This window comes from Neovison vison, chromosome 7 (genome assembly GCF_020171115.1).
Source record: "Neovison vison isolate M4711 chromosome 7, ASM_NN_V1, whole genome shotgun sequence".
In the NCBI taxonomy this organism is placed as follows: Eukaryota; Metazoa; Chordata; class Mammalia; order Carnivora; family Mustelidae; genus Neogale; species Neogale vison.
This window is the reverse complement of record NC_058097.1, coordinates 4,286,807-4,306,765: the sequence shown is the minus strand read 5'-3', so window position 1 is coordinate 4,306,765 and position 19,959 is coordinate 4,286,807. Positions and strand designations below refer to the sequence as shown.

General features: G+C 53.8%; 1 protein-coding gene across 3 annotated transcripts in view; it reads left to right on the top strand.

The window, feature by feature from the left end:
* DNAAF1 (dynein axonemal assembly factor 1) overlaps positions 1 to 19,959 on the top strand; it is a 22,907-nt gene extending 2,948 nt beyond the window's left edge. For 2 of the 3 annotated variants that reach the window (XM_044255639.1, XM_044255638.1), the window contains exons 2-12: positions 857 to 992; positions 1,468 to 1,559; positions 3,946 to 4,167; positions 4,290 to 4,456; positions 6,952 to 7,073; positions 10,283 to 10,449; positions 13,347 to 13,613; positions 16,515 to 16,624; positions 18,011 to 18,070; positions 18,865 to 19,225; positions 19,862 to 19,959. In XM_044255639.1, coding sequence (XP_044111574.1) covers positions 857 to 992; positions 1,468 to 1,559; positions 3,946 to 4,167; positions 4,290 to 4,456; positions 6,952 to 7,073; positions 10,283 to 10,449; positions 13,347 to 13,613; positions 16,515 to 16,624; positions 18,011 to 18,070; positions 18,865 to 19,225; positions 19,862 to 19,959 — 1,802 coding nt within the window. Of the gene's footprint in view, positions 1 to 667; positions 993 to 1,467; positions 1,560 to 3,945; positions 4,168 to 4,289; positions 4,457 to 6,951; positions 7,074 to 10,282; positions 10,450 to 13,346; positions 13,614 to 16,514; positions 16,625 to 18,010; positions 18,071 to 18,864; positions 19,226 to 19,861 lie in introns of those variants that run through there. The other variant, XM_044255637.1, reaches the window with a different exon arrangement.

Genomic DNA, 19,959 nt, shown 5'->3' with positions numbered 1-19,959 from the left:
TATATATATATATATATAATATGTCCTTCAACAACACATAATGCATTGGTTTATATGTTTTTAACTTACATAAATGGTCCCCTGTGCTTATTATGAAACTTGTTTTATCATCTCATACATGTTTCTGAGAATTTCTGCATTTATTAATGTAGCTCTGATGCATTCTTCTCCAAGGCAGAATCCTAACCCATTGTTTATTTTTTTTTAAAGATTTTATTTATTTATTTGACAGAGAGAGATCACAAGTAGGCAGAGAGGCAGGCAGAGAGAGAGGGGGGGAGGAAGCAGGCTCCCCACTGAGCAGAGAGCCCTATGCGGGACTCGATCCCAGGCTAACCCATTGTTTAACCAGTCACAATGGGGAGACATTTGCACTGTTGATGGTCTTGCTGCTAAAAGTGATGCAATGATGAATATCTTCATACACGTGTCCTTGTGCCCCTGTACCCGAGATTTAATTTTTTATATTGATTGATTGATTGATTGATCTATTTATTTGATAGACAGTGAGAGAGGGAACACGAGCAGTGGGAATGGGAGAGGGAGAAGCAGGCCTCCCAGCAGAGCAGGGAGTCCGATGTGGGGCCCAATCCCAGGACTCTGGGACTACGACCCGAGCTGAAGGCAGGCGCTTAATGAATGAGCCACCCAGGTGCCCCCAAGTACCTGAGGGTTCAGAGAGGACCTGCCCAGAACTGACATTTCCACGGTCCTTACCAAATGCTTTACACGCTGTCACACGCTTCAAGGGTACTCCCGGTCCATACTAAAAGCAGACATTTATTAATCAAGTTGAAAATGGGCAAACTTTCTATACATCCCTTCATCTCTGTAGAGCAATTCTCTTCTTTTATAGAAATTAATGATCCGAAGGAAATATGTGTGGGTCCTTCTGCCACATCCTACCCAAGTGAGCAGAAACAGAGCGGTGACAGCAGGTCGGACAGTCGCTTCACACACCAGAGAGATGACAAGGAAGACTGTGGCCCCAGGTACGCTGCTGCCAATTACAGTACACATGTACCGAGGAAGGTAGGGAGTGTCATCACCTCTTTGTATAGACAAGGAAATTGAGGCTCCCAGAGATTAAACAGTTGCCCTAGTGTCTGAGAATCAGTATCAGAGTCAGAGCAGCTCTGCCTCTATGACACAGCTAACCACAGCGTATTAAACTTTAATGCCAGCCCTGGAGAGAGAAACATCAGTAGTTCTTGATGACACTATTAAAAGTATTTTTATTAGAACATACATTGCAATTTTTAAGAATGCTGAAAGTAATGATATTGGATGAGGCCGTGAAAGGCATGCAAGAAAAGAATGTAAAATAGTTTATCGGGCAAAAAAATAAAAAAGTTATCAGTCATGCAGGCTATTTTGAAATTTAAGGAAGAAATGGGTGTGGTAGAGAAGTTTTGGAATATATTTCACAACTGACAAATTGCGATCGATTTCTTGTTCACCTAACAGAATGACTAAAAGTTTTCTGCAAAAACTCTGCAAGCAACACAAGCTTTATATCACCCCGGCACTGAATGATACACTATATTTACACTTTAAAGGTAAGGACCAGTAGAGGTATGTTGTGTCAGGGCGAAGGCTCTAGAGGTATACATTTTCTTGCTGGGATCCTCTGGAGTTCTCAAAATCCACTGAAGTAGAAATTTCAGAGTTGAGTGAAGATTTGTAGAAAAGCAATCCTCTTCCATTGACATGTCTTCCCTCACTGGAGTTTATGAAGGGGGCCACCGACTCTGCAGATAGCAAAGAAGCATGTTGATATCCTTTATTGTTATTTTCTGAAGGACCTACACATATTTCAAGCCAGCAATCTAGTGCTGGACATTGGGCCTGGGGGGGCGTGTCTTGAAAGAGGAAAGTAGTCGATGCCTCCCAGATGAGAGAAGCATGACCAGTGGCATCCAGGGGGACCCAGGCTTGGCGTGCGGGGTCACACGTAAACCTCACCTGGGGTTCGCAGACCCGACTAGTTCCCGCAAAGATGAAGAGGAGGGACAGCTTTCGCTGCCTCTGTGTGCAGGGTGGCCGACCTGCTCCCTAGGTCCTCTGTGTGGTCCTCATTCAGTCACTGCACGTTCACCGAGATCCTCTGTGCTCAGTGCTGGAGATCCGGAGACGCAGATGGCCAAGATGCTTTGGGTGTCCTGGGGGATGGGGCAGCCACTGTGAGACCCATGAAGGACACCAGCAGCACACACTTTAAAGAAATGCGAGGAAGGCAATGGCTCCTAACGGGTCTCCTCACCTCCACGTGGCCCCCTCCGAAATTCCGCACCCAACGTGGAGGTGTCACAGTGCCTGGAATGACAGCAGGGTGGGCTCCCGGGGACCTGATAGTTAACAGGTAGGAAGAAGAGGATCTCACGGGTCAAAGTAGAAAGAAGGTAGAAGGGTGCCTGGGTGGCTCAGTGGGTTAAGCCTCTGCCTTCAGCTCAGGTCATGATCTCAGGGTCCTGGGATCGAGTCCCACATCGGGCTCTCTGCTCAGCAGGGAGCCTGCTTCCTCCTCTCTCTCTCTCTGCCTGCCTCTCTGCCTACTTGTGATCTCTCTCTGTCAAATAAATAAATAAAATCTTAAAAAAAAAAAAAAAGAAAGAAGGTAGAAAACTAGGAAGGACATGTGCCCGTATAATCTCGTGCTGCCACAGACCAGATCGTCCCCAAGGCTAGTAACCTGAAACACATGCATTATCTAGTACTGTTTCTGAGGGCCGGGACCCGGGGAGTAGCTTAGCTGGGTCACTCTGGCTCACAAGGGATACTGTAAGTTTTTTTAAGATTTTATTTATTTATTTGACAGACAGAGATCACAGGTAGACAGAGAGAGAGAGAGAGAGAGAGGAGGAAGCAGACTCCCCGCTGAGCAGAGAGCCCAATACAGGACTTGATCCCAGAACCCTGAGATCATGACCTGAGCCGAAGGCAAAGGCTTAACCCACTGAGCCACCCAGGCGCCCCAATACTGTAACTTTTTAATTAAAACTTTTATAACTTTTTGAATAGCAGATGAATCCTGAATTACAGACTGACAGTGAGTTACCAAAGCAAAGAGCATTTGTTTTCCTAACCTTAAATTTGGCTCCTAAAACTGAAAAATAAAACAAAAGCCACAGCTGGAGGGCACCTGGGTTGCTCGGTGGCCAAGTGTCTGCCTTGGGGGCAGGTTGGTCGTGACCCCGGGAGTCCTGGGATCGAGCCCCAGGTGGGAATCCCCCAGGTCTGGATCCCTGCTCAACAGGATCCTGTTTCTCCCTCTCCTTCTGCCACTCCCCCTGCTTGTGCTCGCTCGCTCTCTCTGTCAAATAAATAAAATCTGAAAAATAAAAAGAGGGAAAGCCCCACCGTTTGTCCTCGCTTGGGTCTTAGCCAGACCCCGTGCTCATGGCAGAGCCTCCCCGGGCTGCTGCTTTCCTGGGCTTGGCCCTGCTTTCCTTTGGTTCATTTGAGGCAGGTTGCCCCTCACCTCCACCCACTCCCAGCCGAGAAGGGAAAGCAGCCGCTGCGGCGCTAGGCTCCACCCGACGGAGCTGGCAATTCCAGCAGAAAGACTCCCTCTCTCCACTGGAGTCAGCGAACCCTCCCAGAGTTCATCCGAGTTGGCCTTGCTTGGCTAAGTGTGACCAGTGCAGAGTGATTGCTGTGACTCTGATTGGCCGCCCAGGGAGCCATGGTGCGTGGTGTGTGTATAGGGGCAGGGGGGCAGTATCAGCAGACCTGGGGGAGCCTGACCTGGAGCTCCATCCCAGGACCCCAGGGTCATGACCAACCTGAGCCCAAGGCAGGTCCCCAGAGAAAAGCAGCAGTGGGGTCGGTAGAGGAAGGAGGTGTGGCTGGAGGGCTGGTAGTCAGCCGAGCACAAGAGTGACCCCGAGCCTCGCTTGCGTGTGCGTGGAGGAGCGAATCTGACGCCCCACTCCTCCTCCCTAGGTTTTGATCGCATCGAGAACCTGGAGGAGTACACAGGGCTACGCTGCCTCTGGCTGGAGTGCAACGGGATACAGAAGATCGAGAACCTGCACGCCCAGACCGAACTGCGCTGCCTCTTCTTGCAAGTGAATTTGCTGCATAAAATCGAGAACTTAGAACCTCTGCAGAAACTGGACGCTCTTAACCTGAGCAACAATTACATCAAGACCATTGAAAACCTCTGTAAGATGCCACGCAAGGGGTCTGGATGCCCTTGTGCCCACTGCTTTTCCCCGGGGGCCGGAGGGGGCTTCTGAAAGGTGTGTAGAGCCCCATTGCTCACTTCCGCTGACCTCCCCTTGCAGCCTGTCTGCCGGTCCTGAACACGCTCCAGATGGCCCACAATCACTTGGAGACCGTGGAAGACATTCAGCATCTACAGGAGTGCTTGAAACTCTGCGTCCTTGACCTTTCCCACAATAAGCTGAGCGATCCGGAAATCCTGAGCGTCCTGGAGAGCATGCCTGATTTGGTAAAATGAGCATTCCTTAGAGACCCAATCTCTAGAGGCTTCCACTCCCCTCCTCTCCTTCCCTTCGTCCTTCACCCCACCTGTGCTCTTGGGGTCTTTAGCTGGAGTACTGCGCGTGCCAGATACTGTGTCATTCCGCTCACAGATCTCAGACCCATAAGCACTTCTTTTCCTGATGGGTCCCCCTCCCCTTAATCTGTCAAGGAATCCAGTTCCTTTCTCAGAACTCTGCCACACGCCGGATTTGGTTGATGGCCTCCCCGTGGCGTCCTGTAGCCTGTTCTGCTCAGACCCGTATTCTCGGGGAATGCCAGCAGAGCCGAGGCATGTTCATTTCACTGTTTTCCTGGGACGGGGGTCGCTGCGCCCCATCACAGGGCCTGTGAAGTCTGCTTGCCTCCCTCGCTTGTAACTCGAACACAGCCAGATGGGGCTCCGGGGTCGCCCCCCTGCTGCAGCCAAGGTAGAGCCCCCTCCCTCCCTCTCCATTCTCGGAGCGTGAGCCATTCCTTCAGGAGCCCCTTGGTGGCCACGGTCCAGCCCTCCTGTTCCTGCCTCATTTATTAGCTGGAGCGCTTCTTCCACGAGGAACTCCCTTGTCACCTAGTGGTTCCCCAATATATAGTTCATACAGAAAGGGCCGTGATGAAGTTTTGGTTCTTTCTTTTCCATTCATGGATTTTCAGAGAAAGGAGCCAAGCCCTAGCAACCACTAATGGTGACAAGGGACGGATCCTTCTGTGGGGTCGTCATGAACTCGCGGGTTTATGTCTGCCGTATTTGATAGGATGTAACCCATGGTGTCATTTTAATTTTGGATATTTAGACAGTCCCATCTTCCGACCTGTGGCCAACCCCCGACCTGTGGGCCCCTTGATGGCTTCCTTGCTTTCCCGTGTGCCCATATTGTCATGTGCTCTGGGGAACATATTAAAACTAAAACCCCAAAACCCCGAGTTCACTGTTTACCGATCAGAGTCCATACTATCTAAGGAAAAAATGAGTCCATTTTAAGAAAAATAGTAAGGAAATCATACTGCAGGAGCAAGTTTCTAGTAGATCATCAAGCAGGACTAGTTAGAATTGCCAGCACAGGGGCACCTGGGTGGCTCAGTGGGTTAAGCCGCTGCCTTCAGCTCAGGTCATGATCTCAGGGTCCTGGGATCGAGTCCCGCATCGGGCTCTCTGCTCAGCAGGGAGCCTGCTTCCTCCTCTCTCTCTCTCTGCCTGCCTCTCTGCCTACTTGTGATCTCTCTCTGTCAAATAAATAAATAAAATCTTTAAAAAAAAAAAAAAGAATTGCCAGCACACAGCCATCAAATAAAGCTGTATCATAAAATACTTTTTTATTTTCTTTTTGTTTAACTGCTGTAATGAAGTACCAGAGACTGGGTGGCGTAAACAAATTTATTTGTTTATTTGGAGAAACCGTTATTTTGGAGAATTTTGGAGAAGTTGTTTATTTGGAGAATTGTTGTTATTGGAGAAATTTATTTTCTCCTGATTCTAGAGGGTGGAAGTGGTCCGGGATCACAGTGTCAGGGGGTGGGGGGGGGTAGTAGTTTCTCCCGAGGCCTCTCCTGATGTCCCCGGTCCTCCCACTGTCTCCTCTATGTGTCTTGTGTCCCAGTCCCCCGTTCTCAGGACACCCATCAGGCTGGACTAGGGCCTACCCCAAGGACCACATATAATCTGATTTCACCCCTTTAAAGGCCCTTTTTTTTTTAAAATATTTTATTTATTTATTTGAGGGAGAGACTGAGAGAGAGAGCATGAGAGGGGAGAAGGTCAGAGGGAGAAGCAGACTCCCCGTGGAGCCGGGAGCTGCATGTGGGACTCGACCCCGGGACTCCGGGATCATGACCCGAGCCAAAGGCAGTTGCTTAACCAACTGAGCCACCCAGGTTCCCGAAGGCCCTTTCTTCAAATGCAGCGACAGTCTGAGGTGTGGGGGTTAGAAATTGGTTTGAGGACAGGTGATGCCACACGGGTCCCAAAGACATCCAGCAGATGCGTGAGCCTGGCGAGCGGGCAACCCCCATCCTTTCCCTATCCATGCTTCCCGTCCCGCCCCCACCCCCACCCCCACCCCCCGCCCACCCTGCTGCTGTGTACGCTTTCCTAAAATCGGTGCTGGCTGGGAAGGAGAGAAATCAATCAATCAGCCTGAGGTTACTATCAGCAAAAGAGCTTGGGTGAGCAAAATAATGTCCTCGCTGAGTTGGACAGAACTTCGGATGTGTTTTCCAAGATTGTTCTGGAAGGACACTTGAGATCTCAGGTCTGGAGTTCAAATACAAGAAAGGGCTGCTCCATGATCAGGACGGGTCTGACGGCATGAAAGCAAGGACAACCTTCTGGCTTCCCTAATAAAGTCCTCAGGAGGGGCCAGGGCACAGATGTCGCATTTATGGATTCTCGGAGCGCCGCACATGTAAGCTCTTTGAATCTCACCCATGGTTTATTGATCAGTCTGGTTCTGCCTGTGCTTCCAGCGCGTCCTGAATTTGATGGGAAACCCCGTGACCAGGCACATCGCTAATTATCGAAAGACCGTCACCGTTCGACTAAAACATTTAACGTACCTGGATGACAGACCAGTTTTCCCCAAGGACAGGTAAGGAGGAGAGAAGCCTTTGGGTCACATTTTTATATGGCATCGTTGAGCACACTCAAGAGTGAACTTGTACACGTTTCTGACTTGTGAGCATTTTCACACATCATTACATATTCTTCGGAAACAAGTTTCAGGGTTACATCATTGTTCATAACAAGAAATTCCCTACTGTTGAGCACAGATTTTTTTTCTTCATAATCCTCTGCTAACTATCCTTGCACATAAGTCTCTGACCTCCATGTTGATTTCCATAGGGCGGGATGCTAAGAGTCGTATTCTTGGATTAAAGACTGTGCTTTGAGCCTTGTTAAAGGTGCTTGTAACTGATAGAGCCGTGTAAAAGAAATCTTCACCGGGTGAACTGATGAGGAGAGATTGCGTCTTCACTTGTTTTGGGCGTAACTAACTGATGAGGTCCGGCGCTCTTACTGTGTTTGTCGGGCAGGCGGATCTCTTCCTCTGGGAGCCCTCCATTTGTTTTGTGTGTGTGTTCTTTTTAAAGATTTTATTTATTTACTTGAGAGAGAGAGAGTGAGAGAGAGAGCATGAGAGGGGAGTGGGAGAGGGAGAAGCAGGCTCTGCTGAGCAGGAACCCGATGTGGGACTTGATCCCAGGACTCCAGGATCATGACCTGAGCTGAAGGCAGCTGCTTAACCAATTGAGTCACCCAGGCGCCCGGGGAGCCCTCCGTTTGTAACTTCCTCTCAGTATCCTTTTGGAAGTCCTTTGGTTATTGGTTCGCAGGAGCTCTTTTTTTGTGTTAAGAATACTGAACACAGACTGCCCTGTGTGTGTTGTCACTACTTTAATATCTACGTTTTTAATTTAGGTCACTATTCCTTCCACCTTAGAATAAAACCTCAGTAACATAGGCTGCTCGAAGGGAAGGGCAGTTTGAACTTGAAAGCACACAGCGTTTCAGAAACCACGCAGCTGCTAGTATGTTTTTGAATTCACAAAGTTAAAGTAACAAATATCTCAAAGCGAAGGGAGAGCCTGTACGCCAGCCAGGTCAGAAAACAAGACCACCTGCTTCTGGGAAGTCGGGGCGGCAGAGAGGAGGCGCACCCAGTTCCGCGGCACCCAGCCCCGGGGGGCAACGGTGGGGAGACACCAAGCAGAGGCTGGGTGAGGATTTTGGAGCCCAGCCCCGAAGCCCTGAGTTCTGTTCCCTCAGACGGGCTCGCTAACCTCCCCAGCCTCACGTTCCCCATCTGGAAAGTGGGGACAATATGACCTCAGGGTGCTTGTGAGTAACAGGTGAGATTAGAGAAGCACAGGCGGGGTCAGAAGGAGTGAGCCAGTGGGAGTGGCTGCGACTAAGGACTCTGAGCCTCATCCAGGGGGACAGGAACTGGCCTCCGTGTGTAGAGTCACTCGGTCCAGGGGTCGGGCTCCCCTGGGTTTGAGTCTACATTCCTCCCATCCGTAGCGGTCCCACGCCAGCCACTCGCTGTTCTCCCTGCCTGGGGAGGTCCTCCCAGGTGTTTGCGTGCGTCCCCTCCCCCGGCACCTCAGGAAGCCCTCCCTGACCCAGCCCCCATCTCAGGAGCGCCTTTCCCACCTGGTGTCTCTTTAACCGGATTTCGCTTCTTAGGGTACTATCAGCCTCTCACATACTCCTTTCCTTCTTTAGGATCTGTCTGTCCCCATAAAAAGGCAGCGGGTATTGTCACCTCTTACGTTCCCTGCTGTATCCCCAGCCCCTGGACGGGTTCTCCCACTTCAAGTGTGTGACTCAACGGTCTCTAGTACATTCGCAGAGTTGGGCAACTAAGACCGCATCAATTCTACAATATTTCTATCGCCCCCAAAGAATGACCTTTACTTGTTAGCTGATAGTCCTGATTCTTCCCTCTGCCAGTCCCTGTCTCTAGGGGACTTTTCCTATTCTGAACGCTTCATATTGGCGGACTCATACCGCATGTGGTCTCGCGTGACCGGCGGCTTTCACTCAGCCTCATAGTGTCAAGGTTCACGCACACTGCAGCGTGTGTCTGTAACTCCTTCCAACATCACGTCCCTAGACAGGATTCCCCTTCGACACCCCACGTTGTATTTAGCCATCAGCCGATGGACCTGGGGTCGTTTCCACTTTGGGACTATTGTGAAGGGCAATTGACGCTGCGGACACTGACGAAGGCTTTTGTGTGGACGTTTGTTTTCAGCTGCGTAGAGCAGACACTTGGGAACACGGCGCCGGCTGGTCGGGGAGGATTTCTTGTAGCTCTGTAGCTTCCAGGCTCTTCCAAGCTGGTGGCGTGGGCCCGCGTTCCCAGCAGCCACGGGAGGCCACCTCCTCGCCAATGTCTGGTGGCAACATGTGGGATTTCAGCTGTTCTGACAGGTGTCCTGTGGTACCTCGCTGCTGTAACCACAGTTCCCCGATGTCGCAGCATCTTCAGCTGCTCTGCCATCTGCCTGCCTTCTTGGGTGAAGTGTCTAGGTCATTAGGTCATTTCCCACTTTTTTTTTTTTTGAGGTTTCATAGTTGCCTGTTTGAGATATAAGCCATTTATCAGTTATCTTACCCATGAATATTTTCTCCCAATCTGCGGCTTTTCATTTCATTCTTTGAAATTCCCCCTACTTTTAGATCGTGTTGTCTTTGCAGTCATGAGTCATGGAAGTTCTTTATGTATGCTCTATACACGTCCCTCTGTAAGCATTTGATCACAGACCCCATACCTCATTCCATGGGGTACCTTTTTACTCTGTTAATGGCATTCTTTTTGTCTCAAACATTTTTTAATTTTTTTTAAAGATTATATTTATTTATTAGAGAGAGAGATCACAAGTAGGCAGAGAGGCAGGAAGCGGGGGGAGCAGACTCCTGCTGAGCAGAGAGCCTGATGCGGGACTGAATCCCAGGACCCTGAGATCACGACCTGAGCTGAAGACAGAGGCTTAACCCATTGAGCCACTCAGGTGCCCCTCAAACATTTTTTATTTTGATGGAGGCCGACTTCTCTATTTTTCCTTTTATCACTGGTGCTATTGGCATCCCATGGAGAAGACTCTGGAAACCACCAAGGACGGAGGTGTGCACGTAGGAACTGGTATCCTTGTGGCCACGTGTCCCGCGTGCCTTCAGTTTGGTGTGGGGGAAACGAGCGTGTTTGGCGAGACAGTCTGTTTTGAATTTACTTTCGACCAGTGAAGATTCAGATATCTCCACTTTCTGATTCTTGGTTGTCCTCCTCCACAGAGCTTGTGCGGAGGCCTGGGCCAGGGGCGGGCTTGCTGCTGAGAAAGAGGAGAGACAGCAGTGGGAGAGCCGAGAGCGGAAGAAGATCGAGGAGAGCATCGAGGCGCTGGCGATGATCAAGCGGCGGGCGGAGGAGAGAAGGCGGCAGAAAGCCAGCCGGGAGGGAGGTACGGGTGTGGGATGGGAGCGGCACCCAGGGCTCCGTTTAAACTGCAAGTCTGGGCTGGGGAACTTGGTCTTTCATCTTGGGGATTCATTTCCGACCTTGGATTCACACACATGTTGGGATCCACGTGCCTGTGGCCTCACTCACCCACCAAGGGCGGGGAAGAGCCCTAGCATGAATGGACAGTTTCAATCCCCTTTCAGGGATGGAAGCTCAGTTGTGTTAAAATAGCCTCCGTTTTCCCAAATAAGCGATATACTACTGTTCTTGGACTATGCTAAGAAATTACCGTAAATTTAGGGACTTGAAAAACAACCCATTTTATCATTACAGCTTTGTAGCTCACAAGCGTGATGGCGGGTCTCACGGGGCTACAATCAAAGTGCAGGCAGGGCTGCGTTCCTTCTGGAAACTCCAGGAGGATCTGCTCTTCAGTCTTTCCAGCTTCTAGAGGAGCCCTCATCCCTGGGCCTGTGGCCCCTCCCCCGCCTTCCTAGGCAGGACCTTCAAGTCTCTCTCTAGCTCTGACACCCTGCCCCCTCCCGCCCCCCTCTCTTAAGGTGTGGTGACACCGAGCCCACAGGGATAATCTAGGATCATCGCCCCATCTCAGGGTCTTAATCTCATCTGCCAAGTCCCTTTTACTACATGAGGTCACATAATGACAGGTTCTGGGATTAGCAGGCAGATGCCTTTGTGGGGCATTATTCCGTGTACCGCAAAGGAACGTCATGAGTTCTTCTGAAAGCAGTGTGGCGGTGTACTGATTTCCTGCTGACCCCAGGTAGGGCCACGGACGGCAATAACACCAGCCAGCATCTAGACCAAGGAAGTCTGTGCCTTCCAAATCACGTGGTTATTAAGGTTTTCCATTCGTACTGCTCCCTTAAATCCACCATTTGTCTGCAGGGAGTGGAGTAAAGAAACAGGTTTTGCCACCCACAGATCAGGCCCACGGACTTCCTCACATGCAGACATTGTCGCAGGTGCCCACAGGGAGAGCACGGGGTTCCGCTCCCCTCAGGAGCCCACGCCTCCCCTGGGGAGCTGCAGAGGACAGCCAGATGCCCGTGCTTGGAATTCAGTTGGAAACTGGGAAATCAAATAAGGTTAGCTGTGTTGGGCGACATCAATCTAGAAGAGCCCCGAAAACCAGCCTTGCCATGGCAGGTGACAGGAGGTGGTCGGCCATGAAAAGGGGGATGCTAGTGGCATCAGCTTGGTGGCTCATGTGGGGGCAAGGTGGCCCCAGTCCGGGTGGGCCAGGGAGGAAGCCGCAGCCCGGGGTCTGGAGAATCACCGTGGTAAAACGTGGGAGGCCCTGGACCTTTCTTTTCATTGACATGAAAACCACATAACATAAAACTGACCCTTCCGACGGGGCATTTGGTACAGTCACAGTGTGGGGCAACCAGCACCTCTGTCTGTTTCCAAAACATTGTCATCATCCGAGAATAAAACCCTGTGCCGGTGAGCAGTGATTACCCACCTCCCCCGTCAATGCTGTCTACCGCCAGCCCCTGATGACCACTACCCGTGTTTCCGGGTGCTTCGTATACATGGCGCTCTCCGTAAGATGTGACCTTTGCGTCTGGCTCTTCTCACCTGGCCTGGTGTTTTGGGGTGCCTCCAGGTGATGGCATGATCCGAGCTTCGTTCCTTTTAATGGCCAACCGCGACAATTCAGTTCTGTGAACTCCGAATGGTGGCAGCACGCCTTCTCTGTGGCACAGACCGTGCTCCCTCTGATTAGCTCGGACTAGAGCCAACAATCTGGGCGGTTGTATGAAGCCGGCCAAACCCTCGAAAGGTTCGGCATCACCCGATTCCTCCCTTGGCAGGATCACAACAGGCCTGGGAGATGTTCTTGGCCCTGGTTGGTCTATTCCAGGATCTCAGAACCTGTCTCCCGGCCTTGCCCTCTCTCACCCAGTTTCAAGAATCTGTCTGCTCCCAGGTTATGGTAAATGAACCCCCCTATCTCCCCAATCTATTGCCCCAAATCCAGGGCTCAGAGTCACCTGCCCACACCCGATGCCCCTGGTCAGTGTTTGTTAAAGGCTTCTAGGGAGAGAGTGAATCCTGGGTCGGTGCTGATCCAAGCCCAGTGCAGGATCCTAGGGACGGTCCTCAGGCCACCTTAATAAGTAAGGACCCTCTTCCTCATCCTGTACCCAGTAGAGGAGCTGGCGTCTCCATGTGTGTTTTTAAATGAAATTGACTGTTTCTCACCTAATTACGAAACGTGAACCCAACCACACATAGGAAACAAGAAAGCACCAGTAATAACTGCAGCAAGAACCACTCAGGATTTCCCATGAGCACTTCCCGGCTTTTCCCCACGCATGTAATATTTATGGATTTTGTAGAACAATGGCATAACTCTATTGTTTTCTGCCTATTGTTTCAAATTAGCATAATGTATTTTCCATAAAGCAGACATTCTCCTAAAGCATTTTTCCTGGTCTGCTTTTCATTTTGGTATTTTTCAGAGTTTCAGAAAAGCTTGTATTGTGCCTGCTTAGAATGGATAGTGTTCAACATTTTCTCACACACACACACGTTCTGCGGAGCCATTTCAAAGTCACGGTAGACTTCAAGGCTGGTAAACCCAGTGCTTCGGTGTGCATCTCCTAAGAGCCCTCGGCACGCTCTTGAGGCTTGTCGCATGCCGCTAGACGGCTGTGCTGAGCGCCACCCACCCCCCACACCTCCACCGAGGACACTGAGCTCTGCTTCCTCCGTGCTCAGCATGCACTTTGACAGATGCCTTCGCTGCGTCCCTGACCGTCCCCTGAGCTCACCCCCAGCAGTTCACAGCATGTCCCCAAGAGACGTCCAGACCCCCCTGCCCTCCCAGGCCGTTTTGTGGCTCACCCTTGGACTTCTCCTGTTCAGGGGACGAGCTGGAGCCAGAGGAGAGCAAGCTTGTGGATGGCAGCGTGCCAGGGAAGGAGGAGCCTCGTGAGGAGGAGGAGAGGCAGCAGAAAATGGAGCAATTTGTCAGGGAGAGCTTTGAGGCCAAGGATGAGCTCTTCCCGGAGAGACTGAATCTTGGGGAGGAGCTGCCGGTGGAGGTCAGCAGGGAGACGGAAGGCCGGGAGCCAGCGGGGCCACACCTGGAGGAGGCCGTGAGGCCGGCCGCCCCCGGAGCTGCTTGCAAAGGTAAGGAGCCGAGGGCCACGTGCGTGCACCCCTGGTGCACCTGGGGGACGGTTTCCAACAGCTGTGCCTTTAGGATAAAGCAGACTTGTCTCCTTTGCTAGCGCAGCGCTGCTCATGGAAATACAGTGGGGCCAGAACCGCATTTTCTAGTCAACAGTTAAAAAGAATATTGGGTGAAACACCAACATTCTCTCATAATCGAACCTGATAGACCCGAAATATATTCACCTGACTCAATTTAAAATTCTCTGTGAGATACTTTGATCAGCCCCGTGTCCTCAAAGCCCAGAGCATATTTGATATCTCAGGGCTGATGATGGTTCAAGGCTCAGTGGTTCGAGGGAGAGGGAGTTGCTTTTCACTGCTTTAGGTGTGAAGCGTAAATGAATTAAAAATAAAAACCAAATACGAACTTTAGTGCCCCGGGAGCACAGGTGACATGTCTAGTGCCCGGGAGCCAGCCCTCTGTGGCTTCGTGGCCACTGTAGGGGGTGATGTAGATCTAGGCAATGCAGGCCCCCTGGCAGGGTCAGCCACACTCCTTGGGTCCCGCTGACTAACGTGTAAACCCAGCACTTGCCTGGGGTGCCGTGAGCCAGACCTGGAGCGTGTCCAGCCATAGGGTCTTGAGAGATGGGGAACATTTTGTCCCCCTGAGCAGCATGTGGGGTCCGTTTGAGGAGTTTGGCTGGGCTGGCCCAAAACACAGATTCCCAGAAGGAAGGCTCCCCACTGTCTGGGAGACACCTAGGAGTAACGCTGTCTGCTGACCGCCAAGGACACCAGCCGGAGGGGCAAGGGCCATACCACACCCCAGGGTGCCAGGCATGGCTGAATTCTTTCCAGCCAGAGGATCTGGACAGAGCAGACCATCCTCAATAATTAACCCAACAGAGCCCTGCCCTCTCCCCACCTCCAGATAGTGCCCCACTATCCACGGGGATTTAGAGCCGAATCCTTTTCTTCATTCGCATCTGAAAAACTGCTCTTGTAGTCTGGTCTTGCACAAGCTGTGTGTGGGAGAGAAAAACGTACAAGAGGAAGGGGACATATGTAGGAAGGGATGGACCCAACCCCATCGGGAGCTCAGGGACACTGTTCCTGCGGGGGGGTGAGCCCCAGCAATTCCCCAGGGATCCTGGCCAGGGAGTGAGAGGCGGTGGGAGGAGAGGAGGAAGCAGCACAAGGGGCAAGTAAGCTCTCAGGGCAGGCCCAGCCCTCGGACACGGACACCGCAGGAGCGAATGTCCCAAGTGAATGGTCACGGCCACAGTCACGGGACGAGAACGGTGCCCCCTGGTGCTGGGCTCACCCCTGCAGGTGCTCGTCTCAAGCTCTCCAGACTCCATCGTGAGGCTGGAATGCATCTCTGAGAAGCACGACTTGTTCCGAATGACTTTTTCCTTTGGAAACACTCGTGGGCTGCTCTGTACCCTCGCGAGGCTTCGCGGAATGGGGCTGCTAACCGCCCCAGGGCCTGGTCATCCTTGTTTCTGGAAGAGGATGTCTACCGAAAGGGTCCTGTTTTCCCTCCAGCTTCCCGCGGAGGGAGACAGGCCAGGCTGTATTGTTTACAAGGCGCAGCGGCAGCCTGACCACGTGCTGCAGAGCAGGTGTCCCCGTGCACTCCCCTGCATGCCCGCCCCCCCGGGAGCCTTCGCTTGGGAGCTGCAGCTGGCGTGGGAGCATAGGGGCCCGAGAGGGACCCCAGCCTTTGCCATTTGGAAGGGGTGGAGGGCACATTGGAAGAGGAGCTGGTTGGCCGTGGTGTAGACGCAAGACACGGCCAGCTCTTCACGCGACGTGCATGGGGGTGCTCTCGTGTGGCCCCACATCTTATGGGAGTGGAAACAGAGGCCCAGAGGAGTGAAGTAACTTGCAGATGGTTTTGGGGGAACAGAGACTCAGCCGCTGCCTTGACAATCTTCCGGTGGCTGGGAAGCTGGAGACCGCGGCGCCATAAGCAGGACAAGGACAAGGAGTACAGGAGGAAGGGCTGGCAGAGGCAAAGCGGACTGGGGCAGTGATTACAAGCACTGAATCGGAGAAACCATGGGGATGGCCTGTGGAGACAGACGGCTGGGTCTAGCGAGGGAAGGTCTAGAGGTCCCAGCTGGGGTCACCCACAACAGCAGCCTCAGCAGCCCTCGGGGGCTCTCAGAGCCAAACTGCACAAACTGGACCTACCTGTGATGAGCAAAGTTGGGCCGCAGATCTCTAATGATGGAAGCTGCAAGGCCGAAGAGCAGGGAGAACAGAACCCAAGGACAGGGCCTTGGGGACCTCAAAAACTGGAAGCCTGGAGTGGGGAGAGGAACCCATCCCAACTCCATGACCGCGGGCAAGCCTGTGCTCATTTTTCTGAAGGTTTTACTTATCTGAGAGAGGCAGAGATTGCAAGAGCACAAGTGGGAAGGCGAGACTCACCGCTGAGCGGAGCCCGATCCCCGGACACTGGGATCACAACCGGAGCTGAAGGCAGACACTTAACCGACTGAGCCATCCAGCGCCCCGCCCTTTCATCCTTTAGTGGGCCTTCCTGACACTTCCGCCGCTGGCTGCGGGACAGCTCCTCCTGGGCTAGGCCATGACCCCGGACTCTCCAGCCCACTGCCCCCTCCACTTCCCCAGGTGGCCTTTTATCTCCTCGCCCACCAATCAGGACTTTTCCCACACCTGCTCCCTGGCTGGTACTTCGATCTTGGAGTCATGGCCAAGTTCCAGCAAGAGGATGGCTCCCCCCTCTCCCTCTCCTTTCTCTTTAGACGGAACCCTGTCTTAAGCTGGATTCTCGCAGCTTCTGTCCCGGGGGCTGGCCTCCCTCCACCCTTCAGCTTGTCAGCCTGACCACTGCGCGTGAAACTCGCCCCAAGGCGAGTAATCTTGTGTTCTTGTCCTTAGAACCGGACCCGCAGACTGTGGCTGCCGGGGGTGCAGCAGGCACGGAGCTGGGTGGAGACGAGGATCTGGAGACCATCAGACCGGAGGTGAAGGAGAAGCTCTGCATCGACGTACGTACGCAGCGGTCTGGAGAGAGGGCTGTGCTCCGCGGCGGGTACCCGTCAGGCAAAAACCCTTCCAAGTCCTCGCTAAGCAAAGTGCTCAGTGGCCAATGGGGCCGACCTTCCTGAGCCGGTCAGGATGCACCGCAGACGCTCCCGCCAGACCGGCCTTGGAACACAATCCCCCCGGGTTCATACATGTGTATGTCCGAGATCGAGGGGTGCTGGGCCAAATGTCTCCCCTCTAGCCCCCCACAAAGCTTGGTTTGTTTTCCCTGAAGTCACACAGCGAAGCAACTCTGTGCAGCGAGCTTTCTGCAGAATTGTTGAGAACAGGACACTTGTCAGCAGGGCCTCCTCCCTCCGCGGCCAGGTGCCTGGCCTCCTGCCACCCGGCTTCCTTGGGAACACCCCTCCTCCCAGCTTTTCCCGCCTTGGGACTGGTGGCAGGAGCAGGTACCATGGGAGTTCACACATTTCCTCATGACCCCCAGGATGCGTACTGGGGGAGAGGGGTGTGAGAAGTGGGGAGATATTTGTCACCCCTCAGCCTCACAGCCGCGGGCAGCCAAGGCTCACTAGGGGCCCCCCAGAAAGACGCCCGCAGCCTTGCCCCTCCGTGCCCACTCCCCCGGTAAAGTGCACAATTCCATGTGGCTCAGGAGACACAGACACGGCCAGTGCTCAGAGCGGATTTTCAGTTGCGGAACCCACACGCGTATCGTTAAGAAACAGCACTGGGACGAGAGACCCAGCTATGTCTGGGATGACCCACAGGATTCATGGTTCTTATTCTGCCTGGCACCGTTCTAGACAGATCACGTCTTGATGGACTGAACCTTCTGGTAACTCTAAGAGGCCGTAGGCACCATCATCATCCCCATTTGACAGATGAGGAGACTAAGAAAGGGGTGAAGCGAGTTGCCCAAGGCTGCACGGCCAAGCCGCGGTGGGGCAGGAACACCAAGCAGGGCAGTGGGGCTCCACGGGTCCTCCCTCTAACTGCACGGTGCACTGCCTAATTAACAATAATGAATGAATGCACTGCCCACCCCGCGTGGGGGCTTGGCAGCTGCGGAGGAAGATAGAATCGCACAGCCACAGCACTACCCCTCCCCACCCGTCTGGGGAGGCCTGGACTACACTCACATTACACGACGCAGAGGCCTAGGAAACGCCTGTGGTTTGGGCACGTTGTCTCCCCTACGATGTGCTGGCGGAGTCTTTGATGACCAAGGCATTCCTCCCGACCTCCTCCACCGCCACGGTCTGGGCGCCCGCACTGAGCCAGAGGCCTCCCGCCCCTTCCTCGCCCCTCCTGCACGCTCCGCTTGCACAGGTCCCTTGCAGGACCTTGTGCCTGCCCCTGACTGACGGGCTTATTTGTTCTTCCAGGACCTGCCTGACTTGGAAGATGTGGACACAGGCGAGCCTCTGGAAGGCCAGGATGATGAGGTCATCAGCCCCGCGTCCCCACCATCAGCCCAGTGTTATTGTCCCTCTGGTCCTGTTAGAAAGCACAGCTCCATGCACGTCAGGTGCCCCCACACCTCTGCACCCCAGGACCTGCCTCTGCCAAGCAGGTGCAGAGCTGCCTGCTCCCAAATGAAGCACCTGGGTCTTCCGGAACATACCTACGTACTGATTTTTTAATAACTCCTCGTCGTACGTGCTCACTGGGGAAAAATTTTCTGTCCTTCTGAGGTGGCTGGTGTTTGCTTTTGGGGTGCCTGCCCCGTAGTGACACACACACAGGGAAGGGCCGTGGACGAGGCAGGACTGGGAGGGGTGGTTCTCCTGCACGGATGGGCGCCGCCGGGCCTGGGCGCGAGGACAGGGTGAGACCACCTCTGGGCAGGAGCTCGTCACCAAGGGAGGAAGTTCACACCGGCCGACCGTTCCCATGGGGAACTCCCCTCCCAGGAGGCTATGTCCCCGCGGAGCGTATGGCAGCCGGAGGCCCAAGCTCCGAGTGCAGCCGACGCAGGGCCCCGGGAGCATGTTGGCCTGGCTGGCCCCGACGGAGGGCTGGAGAGGACCCCTGCTGGAGCGCTCACCACCTCTTCAGGGGCTTGGGGGCAGCTGGCCACACGGCATCGGTCCTGTGGCCTCACGTCCCATGGGTGGAGGGTGGGGCTCCTCAGGCCTCTCTTGTAGGTGACAACAGAGTGTTTTAAAGCAGTGCTGGCACTGGGCGTTTTATAGCGACTATCCTGAAAGCAGCAATTTCCACTCATCTCTTTTAACAGATGTGCTTTCCAAAGATCACAGCCGTCTCGAGCTGGAGTGATGACAGTGACCCTGAACTGGACCACTCCTCACTCCCGGTGCCAGAAGACACCTCTGATGCCCTTTCAAACATATTCGCCATCCCCAGGGACACGTGGAGGACGGCTGAGACGCCCTTCACTGCCATCTGTGACGCAGCAGCCAAGAGGGACTCGGAAACCCCAACGGGAGACACCAAGGCCCCACGCCCGCTGATCCAGGAGCTCCCCGGCGAGCCAGCTCCAGGCCAGCCACCAATGCCCCCAACCTGCCATCGGGACGCCCCACTGCCCGCTCCCAGCGAGGACAAGGACAGTGACCTACTTCCAGCCTCTCCCCCAGGTAATGCCACCCTGATTTCAAGACCACAGGGACGCAGGTCCCTGCTACCCACCCTAGTGGGGGGAGCAGCTGCTGGGCCAGAGGCCACTCACCACAGACCACAGAGGCCACTGTCACTGTGGATCGTGTCCCTGTCCACGGCTGCTGCTGACCCCGCTGGAGAAGCTGTGCAGCCAACCTGCTCCTGGCTGGCCTGACCAGGGCTGCCAATCACCACAGGGGTCTGGAGAACCTGGGTTTTCACCCCCGTCTCAGCCTCTCCAGACCCAGGCTTCTGAGGGCGGGCAGGCTCTGGTGACACGAGGACAGGGAGTGTGGGACAAAATGAGGGGGACAGCTGGCCTGCGGGCACAGGGCGGCCAGAGCACCCGGCTGGGCAGGACAAGTCACCAGCTGACCAGTCGGCCTGGCCGGGAATTGGAGGCCCAGGCACATGGCCCGGGAGAGGCACATGGGGGACGTGGGGCAGCGCTCACAGGTAATGGGCAAACAGGGCAGGGCAGTGCGGAGTTGTCGCTGGGCCTCTGCTGAGCCCAGGCAGTTCTGATGCGACACTAGCCGGCGGCCAGGCCGAGCCTGACTCGAGGGCGAGCACAGGTCCCGAGAACACAGCTGCCTTCTCTCCTGCCTCCTCAGGTGAGGTCGCTGAGGAGAACGAGGCGCAGGCTGAGGCAGAGCGCGCTGAGCCCGAGGCGGGAGAAGACCGGGAGGACATTGAATTTGGCTTGGACTGA